This window comes from Myotis daubentonii, chromosome 2 (assembly GCF_963259705.1).
Source record: "Myotis daubentonii chromosome 2, mMyoDau2.1, whole genome shotgun sequence".
NCBI lineage: Eukaryota > Metazoa > Chordata > Mammalia > Chiroptera > Vespertilionidae > Myotis > Myotis daubentonii.
Window position 1 is genome coordinate 8779778 of NC_081841.1, and position 20787 is coordinate 8800564.

Sequence of the window (20787 nt, forward strand, 5' to 3'; positions counted from 1 at the left end):
TCCCCATGGAGCACTCCAGGTCTCCTCCCCTCCCCTCCCAGCCCCTGACAACTTCCTGTCTGTGAACTTGTCTACCCCGGTACCTCATAGGTGGAGTCATAGAGCATTTGTCTTTTGTGATGACATTACAGGTAAGCATATTGTCCTCGAGGGTCCTCCACGCGGTAGCCTGTCAGAATGGCCTTTTCGGGGTGAATAATACTCCATCGTGTGTGTGACAGAGTTCTTATCCGTTCACCCACCGATGGACACCTGGGTAGCTTCCACCTTTGGCTGTTGTGAGTGATGCTGCCGTGAACATGAGTGGACAGGTATCTCTTCGAGACCCTGCTTTGAATTTGGGGGGCATGCGGAGAAGTGCTGGATCGTGATGTCATTCTCCGGTTAATCTTTGAGGAGCTGCCATCTTGACTTTCTCAGTAACTGGGTGCTATTACTTTTTTGTTGTTCATCCTCACCTGACAATATTTTTCCATTGATTTTTTTAGAGTGAAGGGACAGTGAGAGAAACATTGATGTGAGAGAGACACATCGATTGGTTGCCTCCCACCTGCACCCCGACCAGGGCTGGCGATCAAACCTGCAACCCAGGTACAGGACCTTGACCGGAATTGAATCCGGGACTTTTTAGTCCGAGGGCCATAGCTGTATCCACTGAGCCGACCAGCCAGGGCAGGATGTTATTACTTGTCTGGGAGGTGGTGCCTCCGGAAGCAGGATGTTACCACTTCTGAAGTCTGGGGGGTGGTGCCTGGGAGGTGTCTGATGGTGTGGTTTTCACAGCCGCCTCTGCACCCCTGCCCGCCACTCCCCACCCCTCCTGTGCTGGGAACTGATGAACTTGAGGCTCCCTCCTCTCCGCCTTTGCTCTGAGCAGAGTGATTTTCAACTTACAATCGTTAGTTGAGATAAATTCCTCCATTTCCTGTTTTAAATTGACATCCAGAATCTGGTAACTCTGAGAATGTGCCCACTTTGCTTACACATTGTACGTTCACTGACATTAAACACAGTGCATTCGTCTTGACTTCAACACAAAAATACTAACATTATGGGTTTGAGTTTTGTCATCTTTATTCTCAGTCCTGGCCCTACGTTGACATTTGTTCCTCACTCGGGGCCCAATTTTGCCACCTGAGGAAAGACAAGGAGGTTGTCCTCTGGGAGATGCCACAAGGGCTGAGGCAACAAGGGCTAAGGCCAGTGGCCACTTCCCGTGAGGTCGGCAGGTGCTGTTGGCGTGGAGTGCAGTGCCCTGTGCTCTGCAGCCCAAGGTACCCGTCGGCGAGCCACTGTGATGATGGCACCAGCCCCCTGAGTTACATGCTCCTGCCCACTCCCACTGCCCTATAAGCAAAACTCTTCGTGTCCATTGTGTCTGAGCCAAGCTCCCCTCCCCACGTGTTGGAGAGTCTGGGCCGGGCTGGGTGAGGGTGCTGGCTCAGTGCCTCCAGCTGGTGAGTCCTCCAGCCTCTACCAGGCGATGCTGGTGGCAATGCCAGACCCCTTTCCCGGTGATTCTGGGGTTACCTTTCCCCTGAGTGTGGGTTCTCCTCACATCCTGAGGGAGGCATGGTGGGCGGTGCTTGCCTGGGAGCTGAGATGACTTATTGACCAAAGAATTTGTCCACGACCCCAACTCAGAGCTGTCATCATCCCAGGTGACCTTTCTTGTGATGTCGGGGGTCCAGCTGAACCCCACTTAATAGTCACTGGGTCTTTTGGGTCCCTAAGTGGGGTGATCTCAGCTCATGCCAAGAGGCGCCCATCTCCCCTCATATGGCTTTCTGCCCCCCGCCACCCCCCGCCCCAGTTGTTCTGCCAGGAGAGTGTGTTCACCGAGCCCATAGACATCTGTCTGGGGTCCTTTCTGCGTTCTTATCAGAGGGCCCTTTGGACAACGGGACTCGGCTCCTGTGGGTCTGGCGTGATTCTGCTCCTCACAGGGGGTGTGGGGTGTCCAGCGGAGTCAGGCCAGTGAAAGGGGGAGGAACCAGGAGGAAGGCAGGTTACAGGAAAAACAAGACAAAAAATAACTGTAAACAGCGCCAGAGGCCAACTGTGACACTTGCTCTGAGTCTTGGCCCTGCTTGCCCTGAGTTGCCTGGTGCAAGGCCCACCTCTCCCCTCACCTTGGCTTCCTCTTCTCTGAAACCAGGCCTTTGCTGGGGGATCATGTCAGGCTCAGGTGTGTGGTCCTCATGCAATACCATCATCACTCTGCCGCCCCTCCCTGAAACACTGGGGGAAGTGGCCATGGCAACTCATGGACATTGGTCCGGGATGAGCAGGCCTCATGGAGGGGCCATGCTGGCCTCTGGGGTCCATGCCCAGCCCCCACCTGGAAAGGGGGGCGGGGAGCAAAGCAGAAAAGCCCAACAGCGGCACCGCTTACAGGCGGGGCCATTTCCCTCCTGTTTCTTGATCTGTGAAATCCAGGTGGTGATTCCTGGAGCCGGTGTGAGAATCAAACAGGAAAGGCCGGGAAGGTGCCCGCACGGTGCCTGGCACGCACTCAGCCCTGCGTCCCTTCCATTTTCAGACTTTTATGTGTGACGGCGACACTGGGCTTCCTATAGAGAGATCTGCTGTCAACAGGAAAGGGGCCCAGAGGGGGAACAGCAGGCTTCTCTCTGCCGACGCCCACAAACCTGTGCTCCCACAGACGGCCATGGCCACCAGGGAGGGCCTCCTTGGATAGGTCGCTGTGGTTCTGAGGCTCTGACCCTGCCACCAGGGACAGGCTCAGAGGGGCCTGATCTAAAGGGTCAGGGGAGCCGTGGACACAGTGGCCTTGGGCCTCCCCCAGGGGCCAGGGGAGCAGAGCCTGCAGGGGACAGTGGCCTCTGGGAGAGGAAGATGCTGGAGGGCTTCTCAGAGGAGGTGATCCCAGAATTGGGCTTTGAAGGATGAGCATGTTGTTCCAGGTGGAGAAGCAGGTGCTCCTGGCAGAAGGACCTACAAAAGCAAATGTCTGGAAACTGCCTGGGCGGGGCCTTCAATAGGAGCAGGGACCAAGGCAATGCAAGGAGGCAGTGAGCATCTGCTGTGCTCAGGGATGTGCTCATTGCTGGGGACAGAAGGGTGACTAAGGGGGGGGGGGCATTTGGGGGCGTGTGGGGGAGGAGGAGAGAGGAGGGCTCTGGGGACAAGCCCATGGGGCGGAGGGAGAAAGTTGCCCAGGATCCCACTGTCTGTCTGTGGCAGGTGTTCCTTCTAGAAACTTAAGGGAGGCAGGATGGGCTGAGCGGAGAAGGACCTGGGAAGTCAGACCTGGGGTTGCTCTAAGGCGTCAGTAGGCAGAGCAGGGCTCGCCTGATGCAGTGCAGGTTCCGTAATGTGGTTGATCTTGAGTTTCTCAGAACCTGGGCATTTGCTTTCGGTTTTGCTTCCCAGGTACCTTGGACTCAGAGGTTTTCGTGCAGACACAGCTGCCGAGTGGATGTGCACAGCTAAGAACAAGTGGGTCATGTCTTAAATCTTCCAGAGGGAAATTCTAGGTAAGTTGGGAGGGTAGGAGCCCCTCCCCATCTTCCCATCCTCACACTTTCTAAGACAAGGATCTTGTCACTAGTGTATAGATGAGGGAAACTGAAGCTGGGGGGCGGGAGGGAGGGGGGTGATAATGGGTCCAAGGGCACATGTAAGCAGAGCCGGATTGGAACCAGTTTTGTCTGATGTTCCTCCCCACCCCAGTGCCCCTAAACAGTGGAGAGGGAGGGGGACACTGCTCAGGTGGGTTTACATCCTCCTGCCAGCTCAGCTAGGCCTGGACTCCCTGAGACAGGAGCCAGTGACCCCAAAGGAAGAGGGGTGCTGGGGGAAGCAGAAAAGTTGGGGGACGGTAGGTGAGTAAGAGCCTCTGTTCCTTGCAGCCTGGCTGCCCTGAGGCTGATGGGACAAAGGATTTCCTTTGAGATTTCAAATCGTGACATTGTTTCACTCACCCTTTCAGCTTAGTGCCGGGCCTTGTGGGAAACTGAGGCCCTGAGAGGGGAATGACTGGCCCGGGTGCCACATTGAGACCCTGAGCAGGAGGTGGGTGGGCTCTGCCTCCCTGCTCTTGGCCGGCCTCGCTCATAGCCACGGGGGATGGGAGACGTAGGAGGTGGTCCTGGGGGTCTGAGCTGGAGGAGACTGAGCCCAGATTCCTGTGTCTGTACAGCAGAGACACACCTGGGAGGTGCTGCCTTATTCACACCACATCCCCCTCAGCCTCCAGCACCAGGAGGGGTGGGCTCTACTCTGCCCCCAGGAGCTGCCTGACACTGGGCAAGCCCCTTCCCTGAGAATGATTTCTTTTTTTTTCTTTCTTTCTTTTTTTTAATTTTTATTGCTTAAAGTATTACAAAGGGTATTACATATGTCTCCTTTTTTTCCCCCGCCCTTGACAATCCCCTGGCCTCCTCTGGGGGGCAGTGTCTTATGTCCATTGGTTATGCTTATATGCATGCATACAAGTCCTTCGGTTGATCTCTTACCCCCCCGCCCCTCCTCCCCGCTTCTGCCCCCCTCCCCTCCCCAGCCTCCCTGCTGCAGTTTGACAGTCTGTTTGAGGCAGCTCTGCTCCTGTATCAATTTTTGTTCATAAGTTTATAATGGTCTTTATTATCCATGAATGAGTGAGATCATGTGGTATTTTTCCTTCATTGACTGGCTTATTTCACTTAGCATAACGCTCTTCAGTTCCATCCATGACGTTGCAAATGGTAAGAGTTCCTTCTTTTTTACAGCAGCATAGTATTCCATTGTGTAGATGTACCACAGTTTTCCAATCCATTCATCTACTGATGGGCACTTAGGCTGTTTCCAGATCTTAGCTATGGTAAATTTTGCTGATGTGAACATAGGGGTGCATATATCCTTTCTGATTGGTGTTTCTGGTTTCTTGGGATGTATTCCTAGAAGTGGGATCACAGGGTCAAATGGGAGTTCCATTTTTAGTTTTTTGAGGAAACTCCATACTGTCTTCCCTAGTGGCTGCACCAGTCTGCATTCCCACCAGCAGTGCACGAGTGTTCCTTTTTCTCCACATCCTCTCCAGCACTTGTCGTTTGTTGATTTGTTGATGATAGCCATTCTGACAGGTATGAGATGGTACCTCATTGTTGTTTTGGAGAATGATTTCTTCCTGTGTCTCCCCATGTTTAAGAATCTGGGTTCAGTCTCTCCATGTTGATCCGTAGGCTCCTGTGTGGTGTGGACAGCGAGTCACCTGTGGTCCACGTACCTACTGCACACAGTGGCCCCGTCTCTCACAGTTTCTGCCTTGGCTTATGGTAGCCTTTACCATCTTTAATTGTTAAGACGTCAAATCAGTCACAGTTTCCCTTTATGGCTTCTGGGATATTTGTCTTGATTAGCTATGTTCCGGGCAGCGTCAGGAGGGCTGGGCAGCCCATAACAGGGCTGCGGGGCTGGGGCCAGGGCCGCAGGACCCCAGGGCCTTAGGGCATGAGGGTCTTGCAGAAGCAAGAGGGGTTCAGGCTTGGGAAGCTACAGCCCCAGGAATTGATCACCACAGAGACTTGGCATGGGATGCAAGACATTGTTTGGGAATGAGAAGAGTCATTTGTACCCTTAAATAGTCAACATGAGTTTTAACATTTCTTTCCCCGCGTTTATAGTTCTCCTTTTGGTTTTACATTTAGATTCCTTTGGGATTGATTGATTTTTTGAGGAAGCTTTTGTGTTTGTTTGTTTGTTTGTTTGATTGTTTGATTGTTTTAGTAATCCTCAATGGAGGATATTTTTTCCATTGATTTTTAGAGAGAGTGGAAGGGAGGGAGGGAGAGGAAGAGTGAGATAAACATTGATGTGTGAGAGAAGCATCAATTGTTACCTCCCACATGTGCCCTGTGCCCTCACCTGGTTCGGGATGTACCCTGCAATCCAGGTCTGTGCCCTTGACTGAGAATCAAAACCTCCACCCTTCAGTGCACAGACCTGCACCACATGGACAGGGCTCTGGAAGCTTTTTGTTCTTCCTCCTCTTCTTCATAGGTGTCAGGCCTGCAATATATAAATTTGGGGGGACAGTTCTGTCCATAACACCAGGTGACTCACCAAAAATTCCCCCGAGTTAAAAAATAAGTCCCCCATGCCCTGACTGGTTTGGCTCAGTGGATAGAGCGTCAGCCTGTGGACTGAAGGGTCCCGGGTTCGATTCCAGTCAAGGGCATGTACCTTGGTTGCAGGCACATCCCCAGTAGGGAGTGTGCAGGAGGCAGCTGATTGATGCTTCTCTCTCATCGATGTTTCTAACTCTCTTTCCCTCTCCCTTACTCTCTGTAAAAAATCAATAAAATATATTTAAAAAAAAATAAGTCCCCCAGGTGACAGCTGCTCAGGAAAATGAACATTTAACCACTTTGTTTATACTCAATTCCATTTTTGTTCTACCATGATTTCTTCTAACCTTCTTTTTTCTTTTCATCTAGAGGGCAAAGACTTTGTTGATGCCATTGAGTATTTAATGGACCCAAGGAACAAAGAGAAACTGCAGTGCCTGCTGAGTGATGAATCCTGGGAGAGATTTGTGGCTGTGGCCAAGCTGTCCAGGTAACCTCCAGGGGATGTCTGTGTTGTCCCCCACCTCCCCTGCATCTAGATTCCTCTGGCAGGCACACTCCTCCAGGCAGGGTCCTGAGTTTGGGGTTGAAGAAGTCCCTTCTCAATAGTCCGTGAAGAACATTTCCTTCATATCATTTGTTGGCAGAGAAGGGCCTCAGGCTGAGAAGAGATGAGGCCTTCAGGGGAAGGTTACATGACCTTGGGCCTGTTACTTAACCACTCTCTGTCTTAGTCATCTGTTCCATTTCATTGTGAGGAAAATAAGATAATGTGTGTAAACTGTTTAGCCTAATGACTGACGCATAGTAGGTGGGCAGTTCACGTGAACTTTTAAAAAGATGCTGGAAATAGACAGGGCCCAAGCGTCCTCTTGCTGGATGTGAGAGCCACGCAGGACGTCTTTTGGGACAAGCCAGAAAATTCCTGGCACAGTGTGTGTCCCTGGGGATTGGGGCTAGAGAGCCTGTTCTCCCTAAGAAAGGGATTGTACAGACTCTGCAGGGTCCTGCTGGCCTGGAAGGCGGAGAGCTGGAGTGAAGCTGGACTGTGTTGGGTTGAATCCTGAGTGTATCTCTGCCTGGCTCTGGGGCTCTGGGCTTATGTCATCTCCCTCTTCAATGGAATAGCAAGTCCGTCTGATAGGACTGTGGTGAAGGCCTTGTGGTGAACTGCAGGGTCCAGGGCTAGGAAGTAAGTGCAGTCATCCTGTCCTGAGGTCCTGAGAGGCCTGGAGCAGGGGCAGAGCCCGGGGTCTGGATGGAGCAAGGGTGGTGCAGGTGGGAGGATGGGAGGAAGGCTTGGCAGCGGGGCTGGACTAGAGTGAGACAGCTGAAGCACCTGGCACAGGACTGAGGAGGCCAGGGGCCTAGTGGAGGGCTATGTTAGGGGTTGGGGAGGTGGGGAGTGAGGGTACACATTTCTTTCTTCACTGATTTGATGCCCTCTCTGCTGGGGGTAGAGGGCCCTGTGTGATTATGTCCTCCAACCTGTCTGTGAGCTGGAGGGTTCCTGACCTCCCTGTGGGACCCTCTTCTCTTCTCCATGGAGTAACCCTGACCAGGGGGCAGGCAGTGAGGCTTAGTGACCGCTTCCAGTCAGAATGGGGCTGCCAATGTGGTGTAATCTGAGGGCTTCTGGGTAGACGCACACGTTCCCACCATAGAGGACGGGGCTTCCTGCACCAGCTCATCCAATTAGTGGTCTCAGCTCTAGCGATTCATACCCCTGCCTTCGTTAATCACCTGTCCTTCATGATTGCAGGGATGAGGCAGATGCACTCTATGCAGACTTGCGCGAGCTGGAAGCACTCATGGCCGAGGAGGACAAAGACATGCCCTCAGCAGAGCAGCTGCATGGGGAGAGCTTTATGAAGGAGTTTCCTCAAGTGAAACAGGACCTTGAGGAACGCATAGGAAAGCTCTATGCACTTGCGGATGAGGTGGACAAGGTGCACAGGGACTGCACCATCTCTAAAGTGGCGGCCTCTTCCACCGGCGCTGTGTCTAGCATCCTGACCATCGTTGGCCTGTCTCTGGCACCTGTGACACTAGGAGCTAGTTTGGTGCTTTCGGCAACTGGGATCGGACTGGGGGCAGCAGCTGCTGTGACCGGTGTGACCACTGGCATCGTGGAAGCCTCAAAGAACGCGTCAGCTAAAGCAAAAGCCAGGCGCCTAGTGCCAACCGGCAGTGACACAGAGAAGGTGGTCGAGAAGGTTCTAAGTCGCAGCACAACCAAAATTGCTTTCTTAGCACCGAAGTGCTTCCAATCCGTGAAAAATATTGTGAAGAATGCCCGTGCCTTCAATCTGGCCAAATCCAATCCTGTCTTAGCAGCTGAGGCCACGGGCGTCATGAGCACGGGGGCAGTGTCAGCCCAAGGTGGCAAGCAGCTGCAGAAAGCTTTTGGAGGCACTGCTCTGGCCATGAGCAAAGGAGTCAGAATCGCTGGGATCGCTGCTGCAGGTGTTTTCCTTCTCATGGATGTAGTGAACATAGTGAGAGAGTCAGTGCACTTACATAAGGGCGCAAAGGCTCGGTCAGCTAAAGAGTTGAGGCAGCAGGCCCAGGAGCTGGAGAGGAGGTTGGAAGAACTCACCCGCATTCACACAAGTCTACAGGAGGACCTGACTTCATGATCCCCAGACAGAGCAGGGAGCAGGGGTGTGTGGGAGACAAAGGCATGGACTTACCTTGTTAGGAAGCATGGTAACCTCCATCTTGGGTAAAACTGCCCTTTAAAATTTTAACCCTGCTATTCTGGCTTCTGTAAACGTTTGCGGCTTAAATAATAGGGAAAAATAAGACTACTCCCATTCCAGAGAGGCCATAAACTACGCCCCAGACAGAGCTGGTCCCACGGCCCTGGCCCAGCACACAGGACTTTTTCTCAGAAAGTCCAGAAGTCCTAATTCGGAAGACAAAAAGCTGAAAAACGTATAAATAGAAAGGACTCCACCATATTGGGCCCCAGAATTTGAGAAGCAAGATTTCCTCTGGGCCCGATAGTGCTAGCAAAATGAAAAAGACTCCAAATAAATTTGGCTTATTGAGTAAGGCAGCAGATCTCAACCTTGGCTGCACATTAGAATCACCTGGGAATCTTTTTAAAATCCTGATTTCTGGGCCTCATCCTCTGGAAATTCTGTTTCTTTGTTACTAATGTTGTGGCCTCACCTCATAACAAAGAAACAGAATTTCCGGAGGATGAGGCCCAGAAATCAGGATTTTTAAAAGACTCCCAGGTGATTCTATGTGCAGCCAACGTTGAGGACCACTGGATTAAGGCGTCTTCTGATTTACAATATAACAGTTAGAGGGTAAAAGCCGGCGAGATAAAATGGATTTAACTGTGTGTTAAGGTGTTGAGCACAGCAAAGGAGGGGTTCATGCAGATGGCAGGTGGGTCAAAGAGAAGGAAGGAACCTGGACCCGGAATCAGGGAAGAGAGGGGACAAGAGAGTGGGGGGGGGGGATTTATTTTGACTAAAAAAGACATTGGGGTGATGAATAAAGAAAGAGAAGTAGAGGAATAAGCACCGAGCAGGCCAGAACTACTAAAAAGTTGAGAATGGAAGAAGGTGAAAGAGTTTGAGTTGGGATATGGGAGTTACAGTGGCTCCTGGATTGGCTCCCGCCCCCCCCCCCCCCCCCCCAGGGTTCACCGTCCCAGCAGGAACCCCGTCTCTCCCTGGTCCAGGTCTCTAGCCCTGCTTTCCAGTTCCAGCTCACCTTTGTCTTCCAGCAGTGCATCTTAGGTAGGCAGTGACTTTTTTTTTCTTTTCTAAATTACTATCTATAGTTTAATGAAAAATAGAAATGATTGTGTAACCAAACAGCTAAAAGTATAATCACAGGTGTTTTAACAATTCCCTGATTAGTACACAATCCACAGAGCAACATGCCTATATGAATAGATCATGTACATTGGCCTTGAAACACTATGGGTGGCATAGGAGTGGTCCAAGCATGTGACCCAAGGATGGTCACATCTACCCAAGCAAAAGAAGAGATTACAGACATTTTCTTATGTCTTACATAGAAATTCATATATGTTATTGGACAGACAGTAGTTAGTTATTCAGCTTCATTAAGAAAATTAATTCTAAAAGATAATGAATTGTTTATTATTCATTTTCTATACCTGCACAGGCACAAACTAAAGGCATTGAAGTTCTCGCTATTAGAAATAAAAACCAATTAATATATGGTAATTCATGCTTCCTCTTATTTTCTCTTTCAGTCCCTACCAAAACCTTACATTGTCAATGCAGTAAGAATGATAGAACAAATTTTCAATTAAGGAGCTCAAGGCATAAATCCAGAAACATACTATTAAATGTTGGGGATACATCAGGAAACAAAAATAAAAAACCTTCATTGACCTTACAATCTCAGATTTGTGTTGAAATAGGTACAATTATGGCTTTTAGAGTTATGAATGAAGCTGCTCAAATACATATTCATAATAAAGTATGTCCTTAAAGAACTGCATTAGTAGCCAGGGGATTTGTATGTTCTTTTTTTTTAATTTAAATTCTTTATTGTTTAAAGTGATACATAAGCCTCCTTTTCCTCCCATCGACCTCTCTCAGGCCACCCGCACCCCCCAGCAGTGACTTTTTATTTTTATTATTTTATTATTATTTTTAATTTTGTTTTATTCCTTAAAGTATTACAAAGAGTATTACATATGTCTCCTCCCCCCGCCCTTGACATTCCCCCGCCTCCCCTACCCCCCAGTGTCTTGTGTCCATTGGTTATGCTTATATGCATGCATACAAGTCCTTCGGTTGATCTCTTACCCCACCCCCCACCCCCCAAACCTCCCCGGCCTTCCCGCTGTACTTTGACAGTCTGTTCGATGCTGCTCTGCCTCTGTATCTATTTTTGTTTATCAGTTTATAATGGTCTTTATTATCCATGAATGAGTGAGATCATGTGGTATTTTTCTTTCATTGACTGGCTTATTTCACTTAGCATAATGCTCTCCAGTTCCATCCATCCTGTTGCAAATGGTAAGAATTCCTTCTTTTTTACAGTAGCATAGTATTCCATTGTGTAGATGTACCACAGTTTTCTAATCCATTCATCTGCTGATGGGCACTTAGGCTGTTTCCAGATCTTCACTATGGTGAATTGTGCTCAGCAGTGACTTTTAAAAAAATTTTATTTTTTAATTACAGTTGACATACAATATTAGTTTTGGGTGTACAATATAGTGATTAGAGAGTGATTACCCACTAAGTCTAGCAGACATATGGCATCATTCATACTTATTACAATGTTATCCACTATAGGTAGTGACTTCTTGATGATGATGATGATGATGATGATGATGGGGGCGGTGATGGTGGTGGTGATGGCAGCGAAGTGGGTGGAAATTTGATGAGTTGCTGGTGCTCACTGGGGCCAGGATGCTCAGAGAGCAATGAAATTACAATGAAACTGCAAATGCTCTTAGAACAGTGTTTGAAAAGTAAAGCAAAGAAAAGAAAAGGGAAAAGAGAAAAGAAAAGAAGAGAAAAGAAAATAGAAAACAGATACTTGCAGCAGATCAAAGAGATCTACCAATCGGGCCCTGAGACACAGCCTCTCCATCAGTGGGGGAGGTGGTGTGGACACAATGATATTTTAGACCCTCTGTTTCTCCCACCTTGTGTTCTGTAGACTTTGGTTCAATAAGGTGGACTGCTGGGGTCCAGCCCCAGCGGGTCCAGGGGTTCCCAAAGGTGTGGACGGAGTCAGCGAGAAAGAAAGACACGGAGGCAGTGTTCAGGTGATCATCATAGCCAGGTTCCTCTTTTTATTGTCATCTAGCATCTGTATTTATACTATTTGGTCCCAATCCTATCCATTCTATACAAAAGGCCAGGGGGCTTCCCATCTCCATTCAAAGGTTACTCTATTGTTCCACTAAGCTACAAGGAAGTAACTGAAGGAGGTCACTCCAAGCAAAGATCAAAGCGACCAATCACGCTTCTGGGGAAACAACCTTTCTCAGGCAGGTGGTCCTGTTTAAAACACATAGCTGTTAAGAGGGGAGCAAACATATTAAGAACAATATGCCATATATGCCAGGTCCCTTGAAACATCCCTGCAGGGACTGCCTCAAGCAGCCAGGGTGGATCGGCTTCCAACAGTGGACTGGTACGCTGAGCCTTTCTGGTGTGGATTATCGGGCTCATCTGGGCTCTGGGTGCCTGGCTTCCCTTCCCCATGAGCCTGTCCTCCAGGAACTCAGGGAGCAAATCTTCCATTTCTCCTGCTCACTCACTGGGCTCCCACTCTCCCGTCCAGTCAAGTCCCTGAGACCTCGGTACCCCGAAAGCTCCGCTGGGACACCCGGGGGAAGCTTCTGCACAGGTGGCTTGGGCTGAACACAGGTGGCTTCCTCGCCCAGCAGCTGGGGCCCAGGATCCACTGTAGGACATGAGGCTGATTAAGATCAGAAGGGCCTGTTTGCAGGGGTGGGAGAGGGTCATCCATAAACAGAGACACAGCAAGGATTTCTCCCCAGCTACCCTCACATTTTTCCTCCTGAAGAGCTTCCAGGCGGTCTTCCTGTGTTTACAATTGTGGCACTGCCCCTGCCCTTGTCCACACTGAGCCAGAACAGCCCTTAGGAATACAGATCTTATCAAGCACCTGCTTCCAGCTCTTCAAGGGCTTTCCATTACTGTGCACAAAAGCCCGAGGCCTCCACCAGCCAGAAGTGACCTGTTGGAGCCTGGGGTCCCTGAGGGCAGAGCTGAGACAAGGCTCATTGAGGGTTGATTTGGGAAGTGATTCCCCACAGCTGGACTGAGGGACACTGCCCCCTGGAGAGCACGCATGGGCTTTGCCCTCCGTGGACCACAGCGAGGACCAGACCCACACCGACAAGGAAACGCAGGCTCTCTGGGATAGGAGCAACGTGAGTCAACCAAGGTAAACAGAACAAAGGAGAAGGTTCCTTTCCGGGCCTCTCAGGTCAGCATGACCTTGACCTCCCTGACCTTAGTGGGGCAAGCTGGAAACACACCGAGGCTTCCTCACTAGGGCCCAGTGTAGAGCACAGGATGTGTGAGCAGCCTGTCGGGGGAGGTACCAGTTCTCACGAGGCACATGAAGAATGTGCTTGCTCTTTGGAAAGGCTTTGACCCGTGGGTATCGATTCTTCTGGATCCTCCATCACTTCCTGCCAGTCCAGCATTAAGGAGGGAGCTCTTATATCGGGGGCTTGGCTTAGTGTGAGGAGCCAAAAGGCTTCCCTGAAGAGGGGGCACCAAGGGTTGAAGAGGATGGGGAGGAGAGTGGGGGTGAGAGTATTTGGGGCAGAGGACCTGCTCCTGCAGGGGCTCTGGCTGGGAGGGAGGCCACTCTGAAAGGACCCTGATGGAACTGCAGTGTGGCCACTCGGCTTCCCTGCCAGGACTCCTGTGAGAAAGGGGCTGTGGTCGGAAAGCTGGGCGTTGGAGCACTGGACGCTGCCAGCAGCCTCTGCAGGGATGGGAGGTGGCGTGGTTGGCACAGACACCACTGTTGCTGGAGCTATGTGTCTGCAGCCTGGGGACCAGCCTGGGGACCTGGAGGACAATGGACAGAGCTGCTGCTTTTGAGGTCAACAGTAACAGGAGACCCTAGAGTCAGAGGTCATGGTGGGGTTTGGGAGCAGTGATGGCTGCTCCAGGAAAGGGCCAGGGTGAGAGCACAGCTCACACTGATTGGGGGCCCCTTAAACTGTGAGAAGAATCCAGTAGGTCCTGGAAACCAGAAGAGCAGGAGGGGTGGAGCCAGAGAAATACTTTGGCCCATCAGCTGGAGGCCAGGGCAGCAGGTCACATTCACGGTCACCATCCATACTGAGAGCAGGGACTCTCACCTCCTGGCAGCACTGGCTGTTGGCCTCCAGAGCACAGTGGCCAGGATGAGTTGGGTCGGGTCCAGATGCGCAAGGGGCAGAGGGCTCCTCCAGCCTCGGCCCTGCACACTGACTCAGATCTCACGCCATGCAGGCCCCTCTGTGTCCTCCTGGTTCCCTCTGCCTGCTGCCCCCTCCTGTTGTCTACCCCATCCCTCTGGGCTGGGCGGTGGTTCTCAAAAGCATTGTGGTAGTCACTATGGCTGTTGGTCACATTTTTCTGGTCCTTCCCTCCCCCTTCTAGACACATGGTAGGATTAAATTCCTGTCCTTCTAATTGGGTGGGATGTGTAACCAGAGCTCTGACCACTGTCTTCTTTTGTTGTTGTTTATTTGTTTTAAATATATTTTTATTGATTTCAGAGAGAAAGAGAGAGGGAGTGAGAGATAGAAACATCAATGATGAGACAGAATCATTGATGGGCTACCTCCTGTGCACCCCCTACTGGGGATGGAGCTAGCAACCTGGGCATGTTGCCCTGACCAATAATTGAACCATTATATCCTCGTTCATAGGTCAATGCTCAACCACTGAGCCATGCCAGCCGCTGACCCCTGACTTTTGAATGGAAATAATATGTGTCAATTCTAAGCCACAGCATCTAATGCTGATAGAAGACCCCTTTCCTCTGCCGGCAATGTTCCAGAGACTGGCTGCTCCAATTTCCTGGCTCTGGGAGGTAGGACTATTGGAGCAGACTGCATCATGATCAGGGGGTACCTTTGTGGCTCATGTGGAGAGTGTTTGTTACTGCACCAAAACCTAGACTAGCCTGGCTGACACAATCAAAACCCCTGGAAACATGGTACTATTTGTAGAGCACTGTGAAAGCTGTATATCTTTAACATCTCATATAAACTAGAATAATTATTAAATAATAATGAATACCACTTATTGAGTGCTTAATATGCGTCAGGCATTATATGAGGTTCTTTGACAAATGTTTTCTTATTAATCCCCACCACAGCCCTGTGTATTTGGTAATACAGACCTGTGTAGTATAATTAGTCTCATCAATAGAGATGAAGGTGTTGTCAATTAATTAGGAGTTTTTTAGTGCACGCAAGTTCAGAGCAGATTACCTCTGTCAAATTCTGAACAAACAGAGGAAGGAGTATTTCCTTTTTATATCCTTCTAGTTCTTTGTGTAAGTTATTCTCGTAGACAGCTTGTAACCTTGAGTACATATCATATCTAGCAAACACCTGTCATATCTATACAGACACCTTGTAACCTTGAGTATTGTATCTATACAGGCACCTGGCATCAATATCAGCATATCAGTCCCTTATGTTAGATGACTAGCTTGCAAGGTCAGACAATTAAGTTTATCTTTTCTTTTTTATTTCAAGATATAATTACACTTTATTTTTTTTATTTTTTTAAATTAAATCTTTATTGTTCAGATTATTACATTTGTTCCTCTTTTCTCCCCCCATAACTCCTCTCCTCCCAGTTCCCACCCCACCCTCCGCCCTCACTCCCCACCCACTGTCCTCATCCACAGGTGCACAATTTTTGCCCAGTCTCTTCCCGCACCTCCCACACCCCTTTCCCCTCCCAAGAATAGTCAGTCCATTCCCTTTCTATGTCCCTGATTCTATTATAATCACCAGTTCATTCTGTTCATCAGATTATTTATTCACTTGATTCTTAGATTCACTTGCTGATAGATGCATATTTGTTGTTCATAATTTGTATCTTTACCTTTTTCTTCTTCTTCCTCTTCTTAAAGGATACCTTTCAGCATTTCATATAATACTGGTTTGGTGGTGATGAACTCCTTTAGCTTTTCCTTATCTGTGAAGCTCTTTATCTGACCTTCAATTCTGAATGATAGCTTTGCTGGATAAAGTAATCTTGGTTGTAGGTTCTTGGTATTCATCACTTTGAATATTTCTTGCCACTCCCTTCTGGCCTGCAAAGTTTCTGTTGAGAAATCAGCTGACAGTCATATGGGTATTCCCTTGTAGGTAACTGGGTTTCTTTCTCTTGCTGCTTTTAAGATTCTTTCATTGTCTTTTGCTCTTGGCATTTTAATTATGATGTGTCTTGGTGTGGTCCTCTTTGGATTCCTTTTGTTTGGGGTCCTCTGCGCTTCCTGGACTTGTAAGTCTATTTCTTTCACCAGGTAGGGAAGTTTTCTGTCGTTATTTCTTCAAATAGGTTTTCAATATCTTGCTCTCTCTCATCTTCTGGCACCCCTATAATTCTGATGTTGGTACGCTTGAAGCTGTCCCAGAGGCTCCTTACACTATCTTCGTGTTTTGGATTCTTTTGTCATTTTGCTTTTCCGGTTGGGTGTTTTTTGCTTCTTTGCATTTCAAATCTTTGACTTGATTCTTGCGCTCCTCTGGTCTGCTGTTGGGAGTCTGTATAATATCCTTTATTTCAGTCAGTGTATGCTTAATTTCTAGTTGGTCCTTTATCACAACATCGAGGGTCTCATTAGATTTCTTGAGGATCTCACTATATTTATTGGGGGTCTCACCAGTCTTTTCAAGGGCCTTACTAAATTTATCGGCAGCTTCTAGACAGTTCTTGAGAGACCTTAAAAGTGTGGTTTTGAGCTCTATATCCAGCATTTTGCCTTCCTCCATTTGTGTCCTGTTTCTTTGTCTCCGCATTTTTTATGCTTTCTTGGTGCACCCCCCTAGTGGTCTTTGTGTGCCATCTTGTTGTAGTTTAGCCTTGATTGTTGTAGGTAACACTGGAAGGATTTGACCTCCAGGCCAACTGGCTGTGAGAATCAGCTGTGTCTGCAGTGGGAGAACTTCTGTCCTCTAGGGAGGTGCTAATCTAGCCTTTGCCTGAGGCTAACCAGCAAATGCCTTGGTGCAGGGCGGGTCCCAGGGGATCAACAGGGCGGGCCGAGAGAGCAGTTATGGCTGTTCTCAGTGCCGTCCCCAGAGGCTCTGCCTCTCAGTGTCCCAGCGACCAATGCAAGTACCTCGGAGAGAAAGCTGCCCTCGAGTACCGACCAATGCCAGACAGTCCCGCTTCTCCCGTTTGAGTCTGGGTCCCCAGAGACTCTCCTGGAACTGGAGCCCAGAGCCTGAGACTCCCTTCCGATTGAAAACGACAACCGCGCCCTCAGCCACCAGCCCACTCCACACGCACCTCTGCACCTTAGTATTTTACTTCCGTACTGCGCCTCCTCTGAGTCTTGGTATGCTTTTCTCTTTCCTTCTAGTTGTAGAATTTCCCCTCAGCCAGCTTTCCTGTGGTTCTGAGTGATGTCCGTTCCGTCTTTTAGTTGTATTTTTGAAGTGGTTGTGCCAGGCAGCATTCTTCGGTGTTTACCTATGCCGCCATCTTGGTTTCTCCTGGAATTTTTTAAATTTAATATTTTCAGACCATGGTTGACTGCAGGTAACTGAGACTGTGCAAAGAAAAACTGAAGATTGGGCGGGGTGGAGCGGGGAGGCTAGTACATACAAAACAGACTTTATGCCCTAGCCGGTTTAGTTCAGTGGATAGAGTGTTGGCCTGTGGACCAAACGATCCCAGTCATCAATTGATGTTTCTATCTCTCTCTCCCTCTCCCTCTCTGAAATCAATAAGAATATATATTTATTTTAAAAAGAAAGCTGCCATCAGCCCCTCCTTGCTCGGGCTGCCGGGCCTCCTGTCACTGCTGACGTGGGAAGCAGCAGCTCCGTGGCATTGTCCTCCGGGTCCCCGGCTGCAGACACTCAGCTCCGTCAGGTCCTGTCCTCAAAGAGCTCACAGAGAGGGAGCGAGACCCCACCATACACCTGACAAGGTGGTGGTGACAGAGGACAGCCCAGCCTGGCGGGACAGGGACAGGAAGGGCTGCCAATGCAGCGACACTGGAGCTGAACCCTGGAGGGCTAACAGGCTGGCAGTGAGGAAGCGTGTCTGAGACAGGCAGCACAGGCAGCGTGAGGAAGTGGGGCAGGCCCTCAAGATGCAGACCATTCTAATGCATGAACGCGGGAGGCGGGCTATTGCCCAGCTTGCACAGAAACATTTTAAAAGTGATGGACAAAATTATCCTCTTTCAAAATTGTTTTTCTACCCTTTGGTGGCTGCTACTGCTCACCTGTAAGCAAGCCCAATGGAAGGGTAAAAGCACGAAGATTCCTTTGTGAGACATCCCGCCAGGGAGCTGGCACCTTTGTTCAGCTTGTCAAGATCATCTTTAACGTTCAATTTAAAGAAAAGCCAGATGTTGGAGAAACCAAGATGGCAGCATAGGTAAACACCTGAACTTGCTGCCTTGCACAACCACATCAAAACTGCAACTAAAAGGCAAAACAGATATCATCCAGAAGCCCGGGAAGGCTGGCTGATTAGAAGTCCAACAACTAGAGGGAAAGAGAAAAGCGCATCTAGACTGGTAGGAGGTGCAGAGGAGCAGAAGAGCTGGTACGGAGGTGTGCAAAATGAGTTGACAACCGGGTGCGCTGTGCTCTTTTTCAATCAGGAGGGAGAAACAAACTCCCCATTGCTCTGAACTCCAGTTCTGGGCGAGACTATGGGGACCCAGACTATACGGGGAGAAAGTGGACTGTCTGGCATCGGGCAGGAACGTGAGGACAGCTTTCTCTCAGAGGTGCTCTCAGCGATCATTTTTCCTGCACAGGGCCGCGGGACACAGAGACCCAGGGACCTATCTGGGGCAGGGTTGATGGGCAACCATTGCTGTTTGCACTGCCCCGTGATTCCCTGAGACCCCGCCCCACCCAATTTACAACCCCACTCAAGCTGTGCACAGAGGCTTTTTGCATATGAATGGCCTGGCCTTTTGCAATCTAAAATCTAACAAACTGCAGCTAGGTCAAAGAACCCCAGAGTTTCCAACAGAAGGCCTAAGGCTTCTCAGTAGCCTGCATTGCTTCACAGCTGTGCCTCATCTGGGCAACTCCAAACCCCCAAAAAGAAGAGGAATCTGATTCTATTATGATCACCAGATTATTCACTTGATTCTTAGATTCACTTGTTGATAGATGCATGTTTGTTGTTCATAATTTGTATCTTTACCTTTTTCTTCTTCTTCCTCTTCTTCTTTTTTTTTTCAATTTTTAAAAATGTTTTTATTTAAAAATTTTTCATTCTTCTTCTTCTTAAAGGATACCTTTCAGCATTTCATATAATACTGGTTTGGTGGTGATGAACTCCTTTAGCTTTTCCTTATCTGTGAAGCTCTTTATCTGACCTTCTATTCTGAATGATAGCTTTGCTGGATAAAGTAATCTTGGTTGTAGGTTCTTGGTATTCATCACTTTGAATATTTCTTGCCACTCCCTTCTGGCCTGCAAAGTTTCTGTTGAGAAATCAGCTGATAGTCATATGGGTATTCCCTTGTAGGTAACTGAGTTTCTTTCTCTTGCTCTTTTAAGATTCTTTCATTGTCTTTTGCTCTTGGCATTTTAATTATGATGTGTCTTGGTGTGGTCCTCTTTGGATTCCTTTTGTTTGGGGTTCTCTGCGCTTCCTGGACCTGTAGGTCTATTTCTTTCACCAGGTGGGGGAAGTTTTCTGTCATTATTTCTTCAAATAGGTTTTCAATATCTTGCTCTCTCTCATCTTCTGGCACTCCTATAATTCTGATGTTGGTACACTTGAAGCTGTCCCAGAGGCTCCTTACACTATCTTCGTATTTTCGGATTCTTTTTTCATTTTGCTTTTCTGGTTGGGTGTTTTTTGCTTCTTCGCATTTCAAATCTTTGCCTTGATTCTTGAGCTCCTCTGGTCTGCTGGTGGGAGTCTGTATAGTATTCGTTATTTCAGTCCGTGTATGCTTAATTTCTAGTTGGTTCTTTATCATAACATCGAGGGTCTCATTAGTTTTCTTGAGGATCTCACTTCATTTATCGGCGGCTTCTAGACAGTTCTTAAGAGACCTTAAAAGTGTGGTTCTGAACTCAATATCCTCCATTGACAGTTTTGTCCTGTTTCTTTGTCTCCGCATTTTTTATGCTTTCTTGGTACACCCCCTAGTGGTCTTTGTGTGAAGTCTTGTTGTAGTTAAGCCTTGATTGATGTCGGCAATACCGGGGGGTGATTTGACCTCCAGGCCAACTGGCTGTGAGAATCAGCTGTGTCTGCAGTGGGAGAGCTTCTGTGCTGGATCTCTAGGGTGGTGCTAATCTAGCGTTTGCCTGAGGCTATCCGGCAAATGGCTCTGCGCAGGGCTTGGGCGGGGCGGGTCCCCGGGGATCTACAGAGCGGGCAGGAGCGAGCAGTTATGGCTGCTCTCAGTTCCATCCCTAGGGGCTCTGCCTCACAGAGTCCCAGCAACCGCTGCAAACCTTGGAGAGAAAGCTGCCTTCGAGTTCCGGCCGAAACCAGACAGTCCTGCTTCTCCCGTTTGAGTCTGGGTCCCTAGAGACTGCCCGGATCTGGAGCTCAGAGTCTGAAACTCCCTCCAGATTGAAAAGAACAACCGCGCCCTCCGCCGCCAGCCCGCTCCGCGCGCACTCCGAACCTGAGTATTTCACTTCAGCACTGTGCCTCCTCTCTCCCTCCTGTTTCTTGATCTGTGAAATCCAGGTGGTGATTCCTGGAGCCGGTGTGAGAATCAAACAGGAAAGGCCGGGAAGGTGCCCGCACGGTGCCTGGCACGCACTCAGCCCTGCATCCCTTCCGTTTTCAGACTTTTCTGTGTGACCGCGACACTGGGCTTCCTATAGAGAGATCTGCTGTCAACAGGAAAGGGGCCCGGAGAGGGAACAGCCGGCTTCTCTCTGCCGACGCCCACAAACCTGTGCTCCCACAAGACGGCCATGGCCACCAGGGAGGGCCTCCTCGGACAGGTCACAGGTCGCCGTCATTCCGAGGCACTG

At 49.3% G+C, this 20787-nt stretch overlaps 2 protein-coding genes across 3 annotated transcripts in view; both read left to right on the forward strand.

The window, feature by feature from the left end:
* Window positions 1–3147: 3147 nt before the first annotated feature.
* LOC132227027 (apolipoprotein L2-like) overlaps window positions 3148–20787 on the forward strand; it is a 73103-nt gene continuing 55463 nt past the window's right edge. Inside the window, exon 1 of the mRNA XM_059681665.1 lies at window positions 3148–3500. The gene's annotated coding sequence lies outside the window, so the exon portion shown is untranslated. The remainder of the gene's footprint in view (window positions 3501–20787) is intronic.
* LOC132227029 (apolipoprotein L2-like) overlaps window positions 6023–20787 on the forward strand; it is a 147516-nt gene continuing 132751 nt past the window's right edge. Inside the window, exons 1-2 of one of the 2 annotated variants that reach the window (XR_009451103.1) lie at window positions 6023–6561; window positions 7834–8846. Coding sequence is in view for 1 of the 2 variants with exons in the window: in XM_059681666.1 (XP_059537649.1) it covers window positions 6404–6561; window positions 7834–8710 (1035 nt within the window). In the remaining variant the exon portion in view is untranslated. Of the gene's footprint in view, window positions 6562–7833; window positions 8920–20787 lie in introns of those variants that run through there. The other variant, XM_059681666.1, reaches the window with a different exon arrangement.